This window comes from Mchenga conophoros, linkage group LG12, assembly GCF_057382185.1.
Source record: "Mchenga conophoros isolate Kocher_MC1m ecotype Shallow Benthic linkage group LG12, M_conophoros_male_GT1.1, whole genome shotgun sequence".
In the NCBI taxonomy this organism is placed as follows: Eukaryota; Metazoa; Chordata; class Actinopteri; order Cichliformes; family Cichlidae; genus Mchenga; species Mchenga conophoros.
The window spans coordinates 15,740,263-15,761,145 of record NC_140537.1 but is presented as its reverse complement, the minus strand read 5'-3'; the positions used below and the strand labels follow the sequence as shown (position 1 = coordinate 15,761,145).

The 20,883-nt window shown below is 43.0% G+C and overlaps 1 protein-coding gene across 1 annotated transcript; it reads right to left on the bottom strand.

Moving 5' to 3' along the window:
* Positions 1-20: 20 nt before the first annotated feature.
* Positions 21-20,065, bottom strand: acsl2 (acyl-CoA synthetase long chain family member 2). Its single transcript, XM_085294013.1, has 20 exons — positions 19,949-20,065; positions 7,368-7,606; positions 7,160-7,274; positions 6,939-7,003; positions 6,732-6,833; positions 6,099-6,198; positions 4,568-4,746; positions 4,427-4,459; positions 4,184-4,235; positions 3,953-4,026; positions 3,574-3,651; positions 3,350-3,484; positions 2,537-2,671; positions 1,816-1,984; positions 1,641-1,729; positions 1,442-1,558; positions 1,228-1,371; positions 1,038-1,139; positions 882-953; positions 21-796 (listed from the first exon to the last, which is right to left on the bottom strand). Exons 2-20 carry the CDS (start codon positions 7,602-7,604, stop codon positions 656-658), a joined length of 2,139 nt encoding a protein of 712 aa, XP_085150139.1. The 5' UTR covers positions 7,605-7,606; positions 19,949-20,065; the 3' UTR covers positions 21-655.
* Between the last annotated feature and the right edge of the window lie 818 nt (positions 20,066-20,883).

Here is a 20,883-nt window from a genome sequence, read left to right as displayed (position 1 = left end):
AACTGAATGATGCAAACACGTCAATTACTAATCTTTATTTACTGGCATTAGTAAATTCCTGTTTACAAATCATTTTTCCTCCCCATTCACCGCTCATTCATATTAATTGTTTAACTTGAGGTGAAGTCAGTGGTTTGAAGTAGTCACTAAGATGAAACATATTCATCAGAAGCTTATGTGACAGTGATGCAAAGACCCAACAACCATAAAATACAAACCTACAGTTAATGCAACGTCTAGGAGGACCAATGCCATAAGTGCACATAAAGAGTCCCTTTCAAAATCTTTGCTTGGGAAAGCACAACAGTGCAGTGTAAATAAAAGGATCAGCGTTAATATCAGTTCTTCCTAATATCGTCCGTGCTTCTCCTCTATGCAACTAAACAATGATAATGTCCATGTAAAATCTCATTAGTGACAATGACTGGAAGGCAAATATGGATCCACTCACTTAATTTCCTTGTTTGGAATTAAGAGTGAGATGTGGTCACAGGTGGATGACAAATTTCTGGAAAACAAAATAATATTCCAGATATAACGAAATGTAGGGTTTGAGATGAGGCACTGCAGGATATTCACTCCCAGGTCCCGTTTTTGTTCTTTTGTTGGACACCCCTGACCCACAGGTGTCGCGTCTGCGAGTTACTGAGTCGAGTTAGTATGCCGCCTTGCTGTACATGCTTGAAATCTGTTCCTGAAAGTGTCTGCGGATGTCTGCGCGCCTGCTTTTCAGGGTGGGCGTGAGAAGGCCGTTGGCGACACTAAACATCTCTGGATGCAGGTAAAGGTCCTTCACCTGAGACAGAAAGGTGAAGCATCGAAATCAGTTAAGTTCAGCCACTTTGTAACTTGTGCGTTTGAACCTCGATGAGTTTGCTCACTTGTTCAAACGAATTCAGCCGTGCTTCCCTCCCCACGGCGTTCATGTCCTCTAAAACTGCCTTCTTAACATCCTGTTGAAGACAGAACCAGTTTCCATTTAATCCTGCTGTGAGGACTTTAATCAGATGAAAGTTATATTCCAGAATTAGGCCTACAGGATTTTGGCACAGCTCCTCGTAGGACCCCACAAATCCCCGATCCTTGGCCCAGTCAACAAACACCTCTGGGTCAGGGACAACTATCCCTATTAAATAAGACTGATAAGAAATGCAAGACAAAATGAAACATCGAACCGTGCCTCTGAGAACACTTCGCTTTGGATAAGAAAGCTAAAATGTGCCGTACCTGTAAACTGTCTCCATGCACAAACACCTGGAGTACAGGGACACAACGCATGTAGACGTTTTCTATCTTCTCCGGAGCGATGTATTCTCCTTGTGCCAGCTTGAAGATGTGCTTTTTTCTATCAATGATGCGCAGGGTCCCATTCTGACAAAAACAAGTGTGGTAACACAAACTCACTTGACTCATACAGGCTAGTTAGTGTGTCTAATCTTACTGGAAGCCACTGGCCCACGTCCCCGCTGTGCAGCCAGCCGTCTCTGTCCAGGGCTTCAGCCGTCTTCTCTGGATCCCTCAGGTAGCCTCTGAACACGCTGGGGCCGCGAATACAAATCTTAACGGGACAAAGCATTGAGAAGTCACCACACAGCATCCGCTGATAGGTAAAAGTGTGTTCATATCTTTGCGTGGCTGACCTCTCCCGCTCCGTTCTTGGCATAGTAATTCATCTCTGGGATGTCCACCACCTTCACCATGGCGCAGGGCAAAGGAGCACCAACATGACCTGACACAAACATACCCCTGCTGTTAACAGGAGAAACCACAACAGCATCCATCCTGAACACCTGACAGTAGAAGAGCGTTTCCTACCTGTGCTACAGTCCCCTGGCATAGAGAACGTGCAGCCCGCTGTGCACTCAGTCTGTCCGTAACCCTCAAATATCAGACACCCCAGAGTGGCTCTGAGGAAGGACAGCACTGCTGGGGAGATCGGTGCCGAAGCGGTCAATGCAAACCTCAGATTACCCCCTAAACTCTCCTGGAAAAAATAAATAAATAAAAAATAAGAGTTCCTACGGTGAAGCATTTATGCAAAGCAGTTCAAACACAATCATATTGTGGATGCGAGCTCATTCCCATTTTAAATCATATTCAACCTTGGTCATATTTTCCCATCTGTATTGATCACACCAAGCCAAAATCTTTCAGTCCTTGTTTGCCTGCACGCGTGCTTCTCCAATACACTCCCACAGGGCCAATATGCTCCGGGTGATTTTGGCACCGATTGCTGGAATAGTTGTGCCTCTCTTGTAAAGTTTGGATACAAATTTGTTGATTATTTGCAGGGCTGCTTGTCTACATGTACCACCGTGTTAAGTGCTACAAAACACAGACGAGGACAACTGCAAAGTCAGGGATTTTCAGAAAATATGGCACTTAATAGTGAAGTTTAGAGAATAAAAGATGTTCTGTGGGCTGATTTCAGAGGAGGCCACTGCAGAGCCAAGCATATGGATGAGTAACCTACATATGAATGTAAACAGCAGCAACAGGCTGAGACAGTATATGATCCACACTGTCAGCCACTGACCTGGATCTTGTTGAACACCAGTTTGTCCCACAGGCTGTTGTTACGTACAACCCCGCTGCTGAGCTCCGCCTGCTTTCTTTTCACAGCGTAGTTGAGCAGAGCTCTTCGAAACGGTGAGGTCACCGAACCCAGGATCTATGTAAAAAATTGGCAAGAATGTACAAAAAACAGAAACACACCCAGGATTATGGCCGCCTTCTTAATCCAAGGTAAAAAATATTGGATTGACTATTTTTAGATAAGTCAGCAGAAGTCCTGTTCGGAGCGTTTTCCCCTTGTTACATATGCAAAGTGCTCAGTCTTAGTATTTCTGTCGTAGGGCCTTTGCCTTAAACTAAAAAGGGCTTTGACGTGACATCTATTGTGCTATATAAATAAAACAGAACTGAGGTGAATTCTCTGTGCAAATTTGAGGTATGTGCTGACATCACTGAGCACACAAGTGTTGTGGGTTTAACGGGACTTCTAACCACACCAAGGCGTGATCTAAAAAAGAACAAGTCACACTGGAGGACGTGCACGAGAACGTTACCTTAAAAGGAAGATCAATCTAGATTTAAATCAGTCTATTTTATGGGGTTTTTTGCTTTTCAGTTTTATTGCAATACAACAGTGGAGAGAGGACAGTGGGAAGGCAGGCAGAAAATAGCCTCATGACGGATTAAACCCAGGCCCATGCAATGGCCTTACGGCACCCGGGCTGCCTGCTGATGCCAGTGAGCTATACTGGTGCATGATTTTTACTAACGGGTGGATCTGCTGCACTTTGCACCTTGTAAAAGAAAATGAGGAGCGGGTAATGCGTTTGCTGACCTTGTCATAGATGCGATTGAGTAAACGAGGCACGACGGGAAAGAAGGTAGGCTTCAGAGTTTTAATGTCATCCATAAGAAGAGAAATGTCCCCCTGGTAAAATCCTACTCGGGCCCCGTAGCAGAACATAGAGACCTGCAATAGAAACGGATTTAATTTAGGGTTCATACACAAAAAAAGTAGGAAAGAAAGACAGAAAAGCATGTGAGAAGAGGATCAACTACCTGAATCATTCTCTCAAACATGTGGGCAAGCGGCAGGTAAGAGATCGACACGTCGTCTTGCTGGATCTCAAACGAGCCCTGAGAGAAAAACGAGAAATGAAATGAGCAAAAAAAGCACAGGGGACAGATTAGGTTGACGCAGCGGCATACGGCGAAGCCTCGCAGGCAATCAAACATGTTGTATGGCAGAATCTTTATACAGGGGCAATTAGTTAAAGTACCTCGCAGCGACAGGAGCAATCAAACACCCAATTAATCATACCATTAGACACAGCGGGGAGGGGGACAGTTTAGAGACATGCAGACACAAGCAAATGGGAAGCAACGGTAGCTGTGAGGCTGTTCTCAATTAGACAACGAGGTGGAAGTGTAGACAGACCTCCAGGATCTTAATGACAGAGGAAGTGTTGGAGGCGATGTTGCCGTGGGTGATCATGGCTCCCTTGGGCTTCCCTGGGTAAATAAACAAAACATTATTGCAGTGCCCCTGCGCAGCAAAGGAAACTGCAGCGGTGCCATAAAGAGTGGTTGTTAGTGGGCACTGAAGGGCATTTCTCTAATGATGTGAGTGAAGGATAATTACGGAGAGGCTTATGAGATCAGACGGTACCTGTGGTTCCACTGGTGAAGCAAACCACGGCCAGATCCTGAGGCTGGGGCGGCTACAGAGGGCAGCAATAAAATATGAGAACATGACAACGGACTTCCTCCGCTCTTAATTTAAGCCCCTGCTTATGAGTGAGTGTTAATGATATCCTATTGGACAGGAGCGACGACAGAGCTGTCATGCCAGTGTTTAGGAAGGGGGAGATCAGCCTTTTACGTGAGCAGCTCTGAGAGATGACAAACTCACCACAGGATCTTTGAGGTTCCTCCTACCGATGTCCTAAGATGTGGACAAAGAGGAGTTGCTCGTATCAATTTGCACATCAGCAACGATGAGTCGATTAAAAGGGGCTACATTTAAATGGCTACGCCCCCCACCCCAACTCACCATGAGCTGCTCCAGCTTTAAAACCTCCACCTCACAGCTCTTCGCCCTCTCCACAAAGGCCTGGCTGAAGTCGTTAAAGAGAACGAGGCAAGACAGCTTCGGAGTCGTGCCGTTCTCCTTGTTCTCTAGCAGAGATGCCGCCTTCTCCTCCCGGTCACAGATCACCACAGAGATCTCCGCTAAAAAAGCACCGAGCACACACTTACACAGAAAGTTTGTGAAGAAATGTTCTCATCAAAGTGTGAAATCTGTGGGGTTTTTCCACTCGGCTCTTCTGCCCGTCTCAAAAGGACTACCGAACACAGTCTCACTTTGAACTAATGAAGCCAGGATGATCGCATTTTTCACATTCAAATATTTCTCCTGTCAGAACAAATCAAACCTCTTTGAACTCGCACGCATATACTGCTGCTCAGGAACAGCTAAAACTGAGCAGGCGGGTTTACTTTTACTTCAAGTGATCAGGTGTAGCCTAGCTTTGTTTAATCTTTATACACACTCAGCCACTTTATAAGGTACACCTGCTCATTTACACAAGCATCTATGGCAGCAGCTCAGTGTTTGTAGCCACGTAGACATTAAGGACTTTGCAGCATGGATGCTGGTGCCAGATGGGCTGGTCTGAGTGTTGATCTGCTGGAGTTTTCCCACACAAACATCTCTAAGGTTTACAGAAAATGGTCTGGAAAAGTGGAAAACATCCAGCGAGCAGCGGTTCTCTGGGTGAAAATGTTGATGTGAGAGGCAAGACTGCTTTGAGCCGACAGGAAACCAGGAGCAACTCCGATAACCACCTATTTCAACCGACGTATGTAGAAGAGATGCTCTGAACACGCTGTGCTGCACGTTCACACAGCCCACTTTAAAACAGGCCACACTGCATTTTACTCCTGTCAGCCAATAGCAGGAAAACTAGGGCTGCAGTTTCCATGAGCTCACCAAACTTTGATAAATAAGATCAGAAAAAAAACACTGCCTAATCTGAAGAGTCTCAGTTTCTGCTGCTACATTTAGGTTGTAGGTTCAGAATTTTACGATCCACCCACAGACTAACTTAGTATTGTAGTGACCACAGTGTACCAGTCTTCTGCTGGAAGAAATATTTTCTATGCATTTAGATAGAAATGCTTAATTTAGTTATTAGTTATTTACATAGGAGGGGGGGGGGGAAAAAAAGCGAAACAACAGGATCTACTGTGTCAGCATTTTGTAAATGTTCGGGAAGTTCTTCTTTGAGAGTTCAAATCTAGTTAAAAGCCTATAAGAGGTAGAATTATGCAGTTTTTCAGTAATAACAGTGACAATGATTAATGCAGGACTTTTATTAGTAAAGGGTATTTTTATGCCTGTAGTACTTCTGATATTTATAGCATATTCTGTACACGATGATCTTCTTCCTTCTCCAATATTTTCTTTATTCAAAGGGCAAAATATCCATATGCAGTTTGTATGTCTGATGTGATGAAGGCTTCACCTTTGACACCATGTGAAACGTTTTCATTTTCGTATTTTAATGTGAAGCTTTTCTCACCAAGGTTGAGGATATGCACCATCGCCTCCAGTCCCAGTGTGTCATAGAGAGGCACCACTGCCATGGAGTAGGTGTAGCAGGCCAGCTCTGAGATGATCCACTTTAACCAGCAGAGGGAGACAAAGCAGCACTGTTACACTGAAGTCATTACCTGGGAATGACTTGGGGACTGGTGCATTTCATATTTATAAACCCATATACAACATAAACAACACTCAAGGTGTAGATCGGTCAAATGAGAGGGTTAGGGGCTCTAATAGAGCAGAAAATTGTCTTTTACTACGGCAATAATTGCCCAGTCCGACAAGTGTATTAAAATAAAATGAGACACTCTTCAATATTAGCTGCCCTGGAGACGCACATTCACCACTAGCACTGTGCTGGCAATATAAATAAAGCCAAACACAATTTCACAATAGATGGATTAAAAAAGAAAAAAAAGAAGAAAAAGGAAATCATAAATTCAATTTTCAAAATGTGTTTAAAAGGGCATGCTGAGCTCCGAGGGTAGAATCATCATCATCCACAAAACCTCCGCTGAGATGAGAGTTATTTAATAAATTTTTAAGATCAAAGGCAGCCAAACTAGAGTGGGATGAGCTGTCACACCACAGAGCAGTGGGAGGTCCATACCTCTGGCCTGTTTTGTGCATAGATCCCAACAAACTGCTCCGGATTCGGCTGGCAACCTTTAGCCAACAGGCCAGAGCCGAGCACCTGCGCCTGCTCAGCCACCTGAAGGATTAGAGGCTCTCAGTGAACAAACAGTAAAGATCAAACACATTACATGGAAGTGCTGAGATAACTGGGAGGAATCACAGAAGTAACGATATGCCAGACCTCAGCGTAGGAGATCCACTCGTAGGGCTGACCCGGCTTCCTGAAGCCAAGACACGGGCCACTTCCTGAAGGACACAACACCGCTCTGTCAGCTCAGAAAGTCTGCTGATAGTTCTGCTATCAATCCACTTTCCAGTTTTCCTCTACTCTGTCCGGTTCCATACCGACTTCTCCATCAAGAGGAGAGTGTTTAATGAAGTGTGTGTGAATGTGCGCATCACCTGAGATCATCAGGCCCCTCTGGAACATGTCATAGGCTGTCCTGGTGTCGTCATAGTAAAACTCCAGCAGAGTGTCATCTTTGAGGATCGCCGATCGCCTGCAGCTGGGATCTCCCTGCAATAAACACCACCCTGTCACCGACAGCCCTGCAGCAATGCAGAGCACGCTAACACACGCCTAAGCCAGCAACAGCCGTCCCTCACTCACGTTAACGGCCACAGACTGGGCTTTAAGATCGCAGGGAGGGCGCATGGGTCGAGGACGGGTCACCAGCCAGTACGCTGTGATGGAGGCCAAGGCTCCTAAACCGAGCACAGAGGAGGGCAACAGGGAGAAGGAGGAGGAGAGAGGCAGAGACGGCAGAAGACTCCACAAGTCCTCCGATTCGGAGCCTTTAAGTCCTGTGCTGGCGCGAAGCGACCGCAGCCACTCCTGGAAATGCATAGCTGAGGAGACAGGATGTAGAAAAGGGAAAATAAGCAGTCAAAAGGAAGAAAATTACATGGTGCATAGGGACAGATGTTAACTCTGCTGCTACTTTAAAACAACAACAAGCATATAGAGTAGCAGACTAACACTGAAGGGTTTTTTTATTGTTTTCTGTGTGCATTCTGCTTCTTTTTTTCTCTTTTTAAACTTGATGTGTATCTGATAAATTTGATGCAGAGCTTTGTTGTCTTTGCACGACTTTTATTTATATATTTATTTATTTATTAATCTGTGTTGCGGTGAAGTTTAGCACTAAAAGAAATGTCTACCTTGTTTGGGAGCTGGGGATTATTTTTTTTTACTAATGATTAATCTGTTTACATAAAGCTGCAAAAACAATTTAAAAAAAAAAAAAAAAAAAAAAGGAATTTAAAAATCCCAAGGCCAAAGTTAGCACCTCATTTTCTTCCTCACAGACCAGATTTTTTCCCAATTTGTTTGATTTATGGCTCCAAAGATTACCTGGCTTCCAGTGTCTGCTCAGAGTGTGCTCTTTTTTACAGTGCAGTATGAGACTGAATTCACCTCTAAAAAAAGAAAACGAAAAAAAGATAATAGTCACGATCGCCGCCATGTTCACTGACCTTTTGGCCTCTTCCAGAACGAGAGCTGCTCTCTCCCTCACCCTCTGCTCCAGGTCTTCCACACCTGAACAACACGCTGATCATCCACGATTTCGTTTTACATGTGAAATGACAATAAAAGGCTATTCTATTCTATTCTGCTCATTTGTGAAACTACACATGTCGCTCCAGCAGCAAGACCTCCATGCTGTTTGGCTGGTGAGCCCTGAGATGTGTGGTTGCTGGATTAAGCACAAAAAAAACACCAAAAAACACAGCACTACAGTGATCTTGGGAGCTGAAAGAGGCAAACTCGTGGGGCCTTTGTGTCTTTGCATGTTAGTGGAAGCTTTTTAAGGGCTTTCTGCAATTTATGCACATTTTCTCCTGTTTTGTGGCCAGCCAGGGAGCTTAGGTGTTGTACTTTCATTCCAACTTAGAGCTTAGTGGGGTATTTCTTGCTTTCTATCAAGAGTGGGGGGGGGGGGTTTGTTTTATTGTTTTTGTCCTTGAACACCCTGAGGTCAGTTTGCTTCCTTCCTTATTATTCCCTTTTATTTACTTTAATGCTTTAATTCTAAATACATTCTTATGATTGCAAAACCAACGTGGTTGGAGGCTCAGTTCATGGTCGGGTGGCACTTTGTGCTAAACTCCACGTGTCCCCGTAGACTTTTCAGGGCTTTCAAAATCACTTTAACCAAGAAAGAGGCAAACATTTTCCCTTCACTCCATTTGGCAAACAGCGTGCTGGATTTAATAAGAGATTTGGGTCACATCATCAAGAATGATCAGTGTGATGATGGCGATGTGCAGCAGCACTGCAGATGAATTCAAAAATGGCCCTCTTTAAAAGCCTGCTGCACTCTGAATTTATACAGCTCATTTGTGGTGCAATTACAGCCCAGCAAAAGTGGAAAAATCTTCAGGTGGTGCACTGACAAGACGTGCCAGTTGCATGTGAGACTAGTCATGCTTCTGAAGCTCTTGGTGTGATGGAGAACTGTAAGCACATCTTTATCTATGCTGACTAATTTTTGCGAATGTAGATGCAATAACAGGAATTTTCTGTATTGACCTGGACTTTGAACTTTATCCGTTTATCTGTTCAAACTAGAGGTAGAAAAATACCCCATCAATATTGCATAGTATTGCAATATTTTGCGAGGCAATATTGTATCGATATTTTATAAAATACTCAGACTACTACAAGTCTGTGGGCCAATCTGATGCACACTGGACGCACTTAGCTCGAGAACACCATCTCGTAATTCAGAGCAAACTAATAGCTGAGTGACAAGTAAAAATAGGACAGCAGCCTCCAACATCTACAAAAACCTCAGTGGCTACCTGGGGACTGTACTGAAATTCATCACATTTGTGATTGATTGCAACTCGTGGTGGATAAATAGTTGTCTAGAGCTTGAAGTTGTTGTACGCTCACGACCAGTTTTGGGGCCAGATTCACTAAACGGGAAATAGCACATGAGTCCAATCCCTAAATAGTGCTCATATGTGTGGTTAGTTTTATGGGGGATTTATAAAAGTTACAATGTTTTCTAAACACAGTTCCTTTTTATATCTTAAACTGCATTATTTGGCGTGAGCCCTAGCACCATCTCCAAATTGAAGGCCAAGTTCCATATAAGGGATGTCAGATTCAGGCTAGGAAGTGGGCGTCCTAAGAGAAGATGACACAACAAGAGCGTTTCCTCACCCTGTCAGCACTTAGGAACTGAGGGCAGTCTTCTACAGATTTGCAGTCGAGGTTTGCAGGACAATATGGCCGACGGCTCACTACCCACACAATCTGGAACAAACTGCACACAGACAATCTCTGGTCTCATAGGGCTGCCAGAAGGCCTGCCATGACAGCCCCTCACCATCAGGCCAGTTTGCGCTGGTGACGGCAACATGTGGAGGAACGTTCTGTTCAGTGATGAGTCCAGATTCTGCCTATGCCATACGGATCATAGGTCCAAAGTGCGGATATGACACAGAGAACACTATTCCGATTGCTGCACCGATACCGTAACAGCTTTTGGTGGAGGCAGTGTGATGGTGTGGGGTGGCATCTGCCTCACTTGGAAAAAAAAACTAAGCAAGGCTTATCATCATTGGAGGCAATCTCAATGCAGAGAAATGAGGATGAGATTCTGCAACTAGTGGCATTCCCATATCTCCACACTCTTTGTCCAACCTGACAAGATGATAACGACATCTTCTAAGATGGTTTATCAGAGACTACCTCCAGAATTTGGAAGGGCTGCCTGCAGTCCTGATCTCAACCCCACTGAACACATTTGGGATCAGCGTGGGTCCGCTGTTCGTGCCAGACTGACCAACACAATCACACTGGCTAACTTGTGACAAACACTGGTTTAAGAATAGGATGCTGTCCCACATGAGTATGTGACCAAGCTGGTGACCAGCATGAGGTGGTGGTGCCAGGTTATTCTGAGTGTGTATGAGTCTTCTACATGCTCTTCAGACTTTCATCATCCAATCAAATAAGAAGGCATCAAACAAGCCTGAATAGGACAATAAGCCGTTTGGCAAAGAAGATTTAGCAAATTTTCATGGGCGCAAACCACATAGTCAACTCTGCTGCTCAACCCCCAAACACATTTTCCTTACAAACGTGGCACCATTTCAGGGAAATAAACAGGCTTTCCAAGGGTATAGGATTTATTGTAAAGGAGCATGGTTACAACAAAGAAATTACGAAAACACAAATTTCCTTAATTTTTGTGCTAGGTTTATGTTATTGCAATGCATATAGCAAAATCTTTAAAATTTCAACAATATCTTATCGTCCATTTTGAGACAGTATCATATCATGGGGTGTTTAGGGATTCCCACCTCTAGTAAAAACAAAAGCCAGATCTAGCTCTGCGTCCCTATGCTTTATATGGGAAGAATGCAATACAAGGAATGAATACATTCATTTACCTACAAGTTATTTAACTGCAGATGCATCCTCATTTGCAACAGTACCAATGTAAACAGTGCCGACTTTGCCCTCCGTGGCTAAAACAACTTCACAGCACATGTGCAGTCAGACCGAGAGACACAGCTCCTCTCACTAACCGCTGAAGCAGTTCAGGTTTGCAACACTGAACAACATTTTAGGAGGAATTTCAGAGGTCGGTAAAGCTACTGTTTCAACAATGTTAACATTAGCTGTTTCGCTATCAGAAATGACTAGAAATTACCATTAGCCACCTGTTATCATTAACGTAGCAGCTAGCAGTCTGCAGTTAGATAAATATGAATCATTGTTGCAGGCTGAACAAATTGCAGATTGAATACTGAGCAGAGCAGATTACGGACAAATGGACAACCAGGTGGGTTTCTGGCTGCGCAGAGCAGCGGGGGAAGGGTAGCTGAACCAAACAGAGTCCAGTGTGGAGAACTAATCCGAGCAAATACAGAGCGAAATCCAGAGCAGAGCAGCCGAATCAGACAGAAGACATGGTAAAGGGATGCAGTGGGAACGCTGTACAAGAGAGGCTGCCAGTGTTGGTCAAGTTACTTGAAAAAAGTAATCAGTAACTAATTACTTCCCCCCCCAACAGTAATCCCGTTACTTTACTGATTACTTATTTTCAAAAGTAATTAATTACTTAGTTACTTTTTAAAAACAATTTACAACCTGAATAGGTGATAAAGCGATAGATCTTTCAGCCCAATTCTACTTTTTCTGCATAATCCATCATACAAAATGTAATCAAATGGAAAAGTCTTTTTTTTAAACTTGTTTTATCAGTTTTAATCTTTTAACTTTATGCATCGAGTAAAAATTAATTTATATGAACCATTCTCTGACTTCAAGAAATTAGCTTAACATTTAAACCTATTTTCTGCACATTCCAGCACATAAAATAAAATATTTTTTGTGTTTACATTCAGTCTTTCAAATAGATGCAAGTTAAAATACAGCAGAAAATAAATAAAGTCAAAGACTAGCGGTCCTGTTGCTCTATTTTCACCTGTAAAGCAGGAGTACGGTAGGTGGAGGTTTGCCCTGGTGCAGGTGTGCCGCAGCGGTCAGTGGAAGAATCCGTGAGTTTCTCTGTGAATTTCCCATTACCTCTTTGCGCACTCGGTGCTTGTTTGGGGGGGGGGGGGGGGGGGGGGGGGTTCCCACTGTAAAAAGAAGGTTTCTTCCCACGCACAACGGACACTAATGTTTTTGTCACTTTTTATGGAATCAAACTCAAAGTAAGGTCAGTACTTCCACGCTTTAAATGCTGCACGGTCATTCTCTCTCCCCACTCGATATATAATCCATTGTTGATCTGCACACACACACACACACACACCTTTTGTCACGAATGTCGCACTCGCTTACGTCACTGTCATGAGACATTCTCACAAAAAAATAAAAAAAATAAAAAAATCAAAAAAAATAAAATCACGATTTTAGTAACGCAGCGTTCCTACAGGAAAGTAACAGTAATCTAATTACCGTTTTTGCGATAGTAATCCCTTACTTTACTCGTTACTTTAAAAGAGTAATCAGATTACAGTAACGCGTTACTGCCCATCTCTGGAGGCTGCAGGCAAATGTGGACAAGATGATAAATTTTAACTTTAAACTACCTTTACAATAATTTAGTAAAATGTGTTTCATATTTTGTGGTAGCTGTGACGTCATTTTAAAACGCAGGCAGTGATCGGTTCAGTCCGCTTCACAATATCTTTGTTTTAGCATAACTAATATTACACTTTATCCAAAGATCATTTATACTCCTCATATTAGTTTTCCGTAATGCTCTTCTTCTACAATAATTCAGTTACTTAGGTGTGTGTGTAGGTGTGTGTGTGTGTGTGTGTAGGTGTGTGTGTGTGTGTGTGTGTAGGTGTGTGTGTGTGTGTGTGTGTGTGTGTGTGTGTGTGTGTGTGTGTGTAGGTGTGTGTGTGTGTGTGTGTATTTATTACCTTCACAATTTGTAATGAAATTATCTAAGTAATTTTAAAAATGGATAAAATCTCTACACTTAACCTTTATACTTAATATTGAATATTTATTTAGGGAAAAATTAATTGAATAAATCGAGTTTTTTTCCTGGGTGTGAGTATCAAGTCTAGTATCCTGACAACTCTAGTGGATGTTTACATATCTGTCCCCCTACACCCTGTTTATCCACATACTAAAGAAAAAAGAAAATACGAAAGAAAGAAAAAAAATATATCATTCCACTTCTGAAACACAATAATCCAGCCTGAAGAGCCCGGTTTAAAAGGCCCAGCCACAGCGGACCACAGGTTTGGCACAGCTGAGAGAGAGAAGAGAAGAAAAGACTCTGGGTCTATACAGGAGAGAGAGTGGTGGGGGTGGGGGTGGAGGGGGGGCCCCCCCACCCCCACCACTCTCTCTCCTGTATAGGGGGGTAGAGAGACACCAGGAAGTAATAACGATTGGCTTAAAAGAAACAGGCACCGAGGTTACTCTCAGTCATGTTCTGCCACCCTTTCATTCGCCAGAGAGAAAGAGAGACTCAGGGTGTGTACAGTAGCAACGGGGGCTGGTGGCGAGATGGGGTGAGGAGGGAGGACCGGCTGGGTCCACCCCTAATGGTTCTCTGCCAAAGACTTCATTGTTCATATCAGAACTGAATGAATCAGGGAGACACGGGGAGACACGGGGAGGGGAAAATGACACACACACACACACACACACACACACACACACACACACACACCAAAGTGCAAGACCAGACTTCTCCCTGAAACTGCTAATTTCATCCCCTCAAGCAAACCACTTCATCTTCTACCGCACAAGGAATTCACCTCTCTGAATAAACCTCCCCTTTCCCACATTTGCTCCGCCCTCCCTGAACGCTCCTCAACCTCTCACCCATTTTCTCCCCCAGTGCCCAATTGGAGAGGGTAGCTTCCCCTTCCCTCCTGTTTAACCGGAGCTGATGCTGCGCCGCTTCCCTAGCCTGCACGGGCAAAGCAATGCCACACTCGTCCTCAGGAGGATTTCTAATCTGTTTAAGCATCAATTTATGTGAACTAAAGCTGTTCACTTCCCTCTTTACACCTGCTGAAGTCACAGAGCAGCTGGTGAGCCCCTCGAGTCCTTTCACTAGGTAAATAAATTGAAAACAAAGGGCTTTATGAAACGTGACATCAAAAAAAAGAAAAAAATGACAGTGTGGTGTGAAGAGAGCTTCCTGTGGCCCCTTTCTGTCTCTCTCTCTCCCTGGCCCTCCCTTCTCTCTCACTCCCATTCATTATGGCTATTGTCAAGTCCCAGACAAGAACCATTGTGCTTCCAGCTCTTACTCCCAAGAAGACAGGAGACAAAAGGAATGGCAAACACATGTGAAAATATACTGAAGGAAAACAAACGCACCTTCATTCTGTGCCAGTTCCTGCAGGGAGAGTGTGCTTTTGGCTACATTGTCATTCATCGAGCTGCACTCGTGACAGACGTGCACACAGTTCATACAGTAAGTGCTGTGATGTTTGAACAGTAACAGCGGATCGAAACTATATTTGGTGTAAGTAAAGGCATCCGTATGTGGAGTATATGCCAAAATGCAACACACACAAAAAAAAAAAGGTTCAAGTGGAGACGACAGGCATGTCGCCATGTCCGTGCATGTTTACTCTCGCTCACAAGTGGAGACATAACCAAGAGCTATTCACTAACAGAAGTATGACAAACACATGAGTGGAACGCAGCATGTTGAAATTACAGACATATCCCCCCCAAAAAAACAACCAAAAACCGGTTTTGAGTCAAATCTGGCATGTAGTCAATAATTACAACCTCATCAATGTTCCTTTATAACCGTCAAACATTTCAACTGCCATCAAACTAATGGGGTGTCATGGGAAAATGTTCCCGGGCAGGTGGTAAAAAAATAAAATAAAATTTAAAACGGCATGGTGGGGTTATGAATTATTGTAAGCTTGAAAGATCTAGGAGCCACAGCAGACACTGCTAAAGATTCATGTCACTGCTGAGATCAGAGGATAAGAAGAGAAGAAGAATAGACCCTGTACTGACTTGTAACATTTTCAGAGGCTGAACACTGCAATAGGACCCAAGTCTGCATGAGCCGTGGGACAGCGCAGCGTGCCCTGCACAGTCTGAAAACATTTCATTGTTGCTGCTATCACCTAATATAGCTCAGCCCTCCAACATCCTACAGCACCTGACTGCGGAGCTGGGCCAGACAAACATCTGGACTATGCAGCCACGACTGCAGGTCTAGAATGAGCACCAGCACTCTCCGGGGCAGTGTGTTTTATGCTGCACTGCAGCTGTAACATTAGGTTTCCAGATGACACCCTACTGGAGTCTCTAAATCAGCAGCAACAAAGAAACAACTTGCAGAGAGGCGATCGGGCTTGAAGCAACGTGATGTAAGACCAAAAGCTTTTCCCTGAACACAGTGAAACTGGAAGAGCTTCCCACTGACTTCAGCAAGATGCTCTCAAACACAACTGAGCCTCAATTAAACTTCTGTGATGAAAATTGTGTCGTTTTTCCTCCAGGAGTTTTTTTGTAGATGCATTTCCTGGTGTGCTTTCTTTGCAAGTCAAATTTGTGCATAAATTTTGACTCCAGTAACACATGTGGGTCCTGGGATGAAATAAAAGTAATAAAGAGGATCACAAGTTTAAAAAAAAAATAAAATAAAAATTGAATAATCAAAGTCCATGTTTTACCAAGAAAACCAAATAACATGCATCTATTTTCTTCTGTTTATCCAATTCAATGTTGCGCAGGAGAGCCTGGACAGGTTGCTCACACCACTAACACACATTGACACCCAGATTCACACCTACAGCCAGTTTATAATCACCAGTTAACCTAACGCCATACATTGTGGGCTGTGGGAAAAAACTAAGTAATCATCCATCATTAAAGCTGACACAGGAAGAACACAGAAAGTCCGCAGAGAAAGGTGACAGACTAATTTCAGACCCAGGATCTTCTGTGCCGTCCCTCCACTGCACCATCCCCACAAAATCCCAGCAAAACTTTTATCTGTACAATTTATTTGTTAACAACAGTAAAAGTCTTACTCTTGGCAAAAGGGCGGAAATGTAAGCGTATGGAAGAGTGGTTTTTAGAGTTCAGGTGAACTACTGCAAAACCTGGCTTTATCACAAGCTTTTAATATGCTTTCAGTGTTGTAGGAAGCAGCCGTAAGCTGTCGGGATTCATGAATGTATTTTGGCAACATCACCGGCACAGTTAAGTAAAGCTCGCAAGTATAAACAAAGAGCTTGAAAGAGTGGAATTGAATTTGCTGCTGTTCAGATCGGTTGTGGTGGCTGTAAATGATTTTATAGAGCAGCCAAAGACTTATTTAACACACATGCACAGTTTCCTCTGCATTAGACAAGCAGGCAGAAATGCTTGAGATGCTTAAGCTGCCGTCTCCTTTCCTCGTTCGTGTTGTCACATGAAACATCGGATAACGATTTGGCTCTGTGCATCACACAGAATATAAAAAGAGCTCTGTATAGTAGCTTTAAGAATTTTTCTGTGGTGACGGGAGCAATGCTGGGGAATGCTCCCCCCTGACCCAGAAAACTACAGGAGGTGGCACAAAGCAAGAGGGGGAAGGTTTTTATAGCTGGGAGACAGGCCACAGCATTTTGTGCCAGCACCAGAAGACCGGTGTAGTCTGCACACGCTCCATGTGCCCAGGGAGGAGAGAGTTCTGGTTGGAGGGGACCCGAAGAGAGAGGACTGCAAGATGGACACGTGAGGCAAGCGTGGGGTGGGGGGGGGGGAGAAAGAATGAAACGCACGGGTGTTTTCTGGCTGTGATTCCTAAACAAAGCGTGAAGAACACAGACACATGCACGCTCGATCCCAATGACGTTTCTCTTGTAGCAGGAAGCGAGAAAGACCACACATCCGGGATGCAGAAAACACCACTTTCCTCAAGGCGGTCAGGAGTCTCCCAGGGTCTCGAATTCACTTAAACCCAAGCGGAGATTCTCGAAAACAAAGCTACAGTTGTGCATTCTTTTGCAGACGTTTCTGGTTTCAGGTAACTAAGCAGCGCCAGGTTCAAACGTCAACATGCTGTCAAAGCTCACGTCTGACTGAGCCGGTGTATTTGTTCATTCTTAATGGTTGACTACAAACGTCAGGTGACACATTCAACACTGTAACTGTCAAATACACACAAAACAGATGGCAGGAGGCCATATGGACAACTCCAAACACGTTGCCTCCGAATATCTCAACACGCAAGTATTAGAAGTATGATTTAAAACAAAAGCAGATGTAACGTGTGGAAATGAACAGCGGCTGTGATTTTACACAACAAAAATGGCAGAAAACCTACAATTAGGGCTGAAACTCACTCCAACTGTAATTATCCTCAACTTGGACCACAGACAAAATTCACAGCAGCCCCCTTTTCTCTGTACCTCACTTACATTTTCCACATATAGCCTGTAAAGTTTGGGCAAGTTTAGCAGCAAAACAAACCCTCTACATATATACACGTTATCCCCAACACTGGCCTTTTAATACAGATCATGTAGATAAAATAAAGCAAAAAGGTTCATGTAAAGTGGCATGCAGAATGCAAGGACGAAGAAACTACTTAAAAAATAAAAGTGTCTGTACTAAATTGATTTATGCAAATGTAAGCAGCGTCTTTATTGAGTGCTCTTGTTCTAAAGAATATGGCACTTCCTGCGGACTCATTCAGGCTTCCTCATCTCTGACAGGTGACCTGTGCTTGATTACAGCAGTGTCTTCAACGACAATTGACTTTTCCTTCTGCGAGTTCCACTTCAATCTAGACTCTAAAGTTAGCAAGCGCGTCATTTTTTTTTTCATGCGATTGCATTTGAGAGGTTTCTCTGACAGGCAGATGACCTTTCCTGCCTCTTACCCAGTGGGTGCTGCTGGGATAGGCTTCTGATAGTAAACAGATGTAAAATGTGATATAATGTTTGCTTTGTGGAAATCACAGCACTCTTAATATACCAGGACGTCGCTTTCAGGTTGTGCTGATCATTGAGTCCATTGATGAAAAATTATAAAAACTATTTTTATATTCCTTAGAGGAGCTTCACATTTTTCAGTGTGAGGGGGGGAAAAATAAAAATAAATAAAAAAATAAAAAAATAAATAAAAAAAAAAAAAAAAAAAAAAAATCACAGTTGTGGCAGTAAGACTGGATTTGGGGAATACAATGTTGAAAACATCTGGAATCATTAACTGATGGTACAGGAAAAAAAGAACATGCACGTCTTTAGAACATTATCCTACCACCACTGAAACGCACAGATAAACAGTGCCATGTTTCCCCCAATAAATGAGAAAGGGTTCCACGTGTGCGACTTTAAAATCTTATGTTAATGACTGAATGATGTGTTGATTTAGTTTCAGTTTTTGTTTTACCATCATGCTGGAAATATGTTAATTAATTTAAACACAAAACATAACATGCCAACATCTTCCACTTATCCAATTCTGGGCTGCAGATGGGACTGGAGTCTTTCCTGGCTGTCACAGGGCAGGGGGCAGGACACACCCTGGAGAGACTGTCAATCTACTGCAAGGCTAATTCAGAGACAGAAAACCGTTCACGCATACAGGTGACTTAGTAACCAAGTAAGCTGACATACACCTGTCTGGACTGTTTGGAGCAAGACTGAGGGTTGACTTGAAACCAAGACCTTGTTAGTGCTAACCGCCGCACCAACCCCAAAAACTGTCAAGTGAGTATCAATAATATATTTGGTGCTTTAAGTAAGCTATAAAGTGAAAATTAAAGAAGAAAAACAGCATAAAGCATCTTATTAAGGAGTTGGACCTCCATGCTCCTCGGCACTGATTCTCTAAGTATTTGAAAGTGTACTTGAGGGACACTTTCCTTCAACTGGTGTTTTGATAATAGTGGTGGTGAACACCAACACCTGGGTCCAACGGGTGTTGACTTCAGTTGCGATCTAGTGATTTGCAAAGGTCAGAGCATGTGACTGTAATCACATGCGTACTCAAAAGCATTCAGTGACCCCCTTATGAATGAAAAAGAAACCACGCCGATTGGGAGAAGCTTTTCATTACTGGGTGGAAGGAATCACTCAGAACAGCCCTGGTTTCATTTTCAGTCGACAAAAGGCCATGCCAATCGATTATTATTATTTTTCTGGTTTGTCACCATTTCATTTCACATAACCTGTGTATCTGAACTATGTTGGGAATGCATTAAGAGTAAACTGCTGGTGAATTTTTATGGGAGAAGATTATCTTGTTCTCACATCCACAATACATTCAAACAAACTCCCAATCAGCTCACAGCTTATATGCTATATTCAGTTATTAATATTTAACCCATGCAAAAAAAAACACAGGTGTTCAGTATTTAAATGCAACTTGATTTACGTACATAAATGTTTCATTTTTGCTTGTTTTTAACGGAGTACACAAAAGTTTAAGAAAAATGTTTTTACCAGATGCACATTTTTCCTGCTGCCACGAATCACTTTTAAAGAAATCTTTCTTTGCTTGCGTAAAACTTTTCACAAGTTAACAGGTTGATTCCTGTTCACATTCCTCCAAAATCTGCAACTATCAGCTCGGCAGCATGGGAACTCGGCGTGCTGCAGCCAAACTTTGTTTCTTTCCTTTTTTCACAGTCTAAGCCTGCTCAGTTTAGCTTTGTGCTTCTTTATCGAGCTGAGACGTCTGAATACAAACTACCGAAGAAAGAGACTCTGACAGAGACTTACCAGAGTGAACGCAGGTTTCCAAACGGTCGTTGACTGAGAGCCTCACTTAATCCTGCCTCAGGTCCACAGAAATTTGCCCACCAGTCCAGCTAAACGCAATTAACCTGTGTTTCCGGTCCAAATCTTCAAAATAAAGGACTGCGCTCAAACACTGTATACAAACACACTGACTTTAAAGGAAAACAGTTGTACATGTACAATGATAATAAGGGCTAGTCTATTCTATTCTATTCTATTCTATTCTAAGAGAGGATGAGAAACACTGGGGGAAAAGACGTTATAATATGAAAAACACATTATATGTATAATTAAATAAATAACAAATAATTGTTATTTCAATAAAAAAAAAACACCCAGCGCGCCCCTGCGGGCGGTTTATCCTTCAAGCTCGGGTCCTCTACCAGAGGCCTGGGAGCTTGAGGGTCCTGCGCAGTATCTTAGCTGTTCCCAGGACTGCGCTCTTCTGGACAGAGATCTCCGATGTTGTTCCCGGGATCTGCTGGAGCCACTCGCCTAGCTTGGGAGTCACCGCACCTAGTGCTCCGATTACCACGGGGACCACCGTTACCTTCACCCTCCACATCCTCTCGAGCTCTTCTCTGAGCCCTTGGTATTTCTCCAGCTTCTCGTGTTCCTTCTTCCTGATCAGGAAGAAGGAACAATATATATATATATATATATATATATATATATATATATATATATATATATATATATATATATATATGTATATATATATATATATATATATATATATATATGTATATATATCAATTAGTTGATTCACTTTATTTTTAACCAAAGCAGGGTATATATAGATAGTTATTTCATCATCTTTGCACACTGCACCATTACACATATACATATGATATATGTTGCTATTGCCTGTGTCATGTTGCCACTGAGAACAAAAAACAAACCAAACAAATAGAGCC

What these genes read in the sequence shown, in the direction of transcription:
- acsl2 (XM_085294013.1), bottom strand. Translation starts at nt 7,604, where the DNA reads ATGCATTTCCAGGAGTGGCTGCGGTCGCTTCGCGCCAGCACAGGACTT. An exon ending in ATGCACAAAACAGGCCAGAG is followed by an intron (nt 6,199 to 6,731) that starts GTATGGACCTCC and finishes TGCTGGTTAAAG; the next exon opens with TGGATCATCTCAGAGCTGGC. An exon ending in CTGTCATTAAGATCCTGGAG is followed by an intron (nt 3,652 to 3,952) that starts GTCTGTCTACAC and finishes TTTTTCTCTCAG; the next exon opens with GGCTCGTTTGAGATCCAGCA.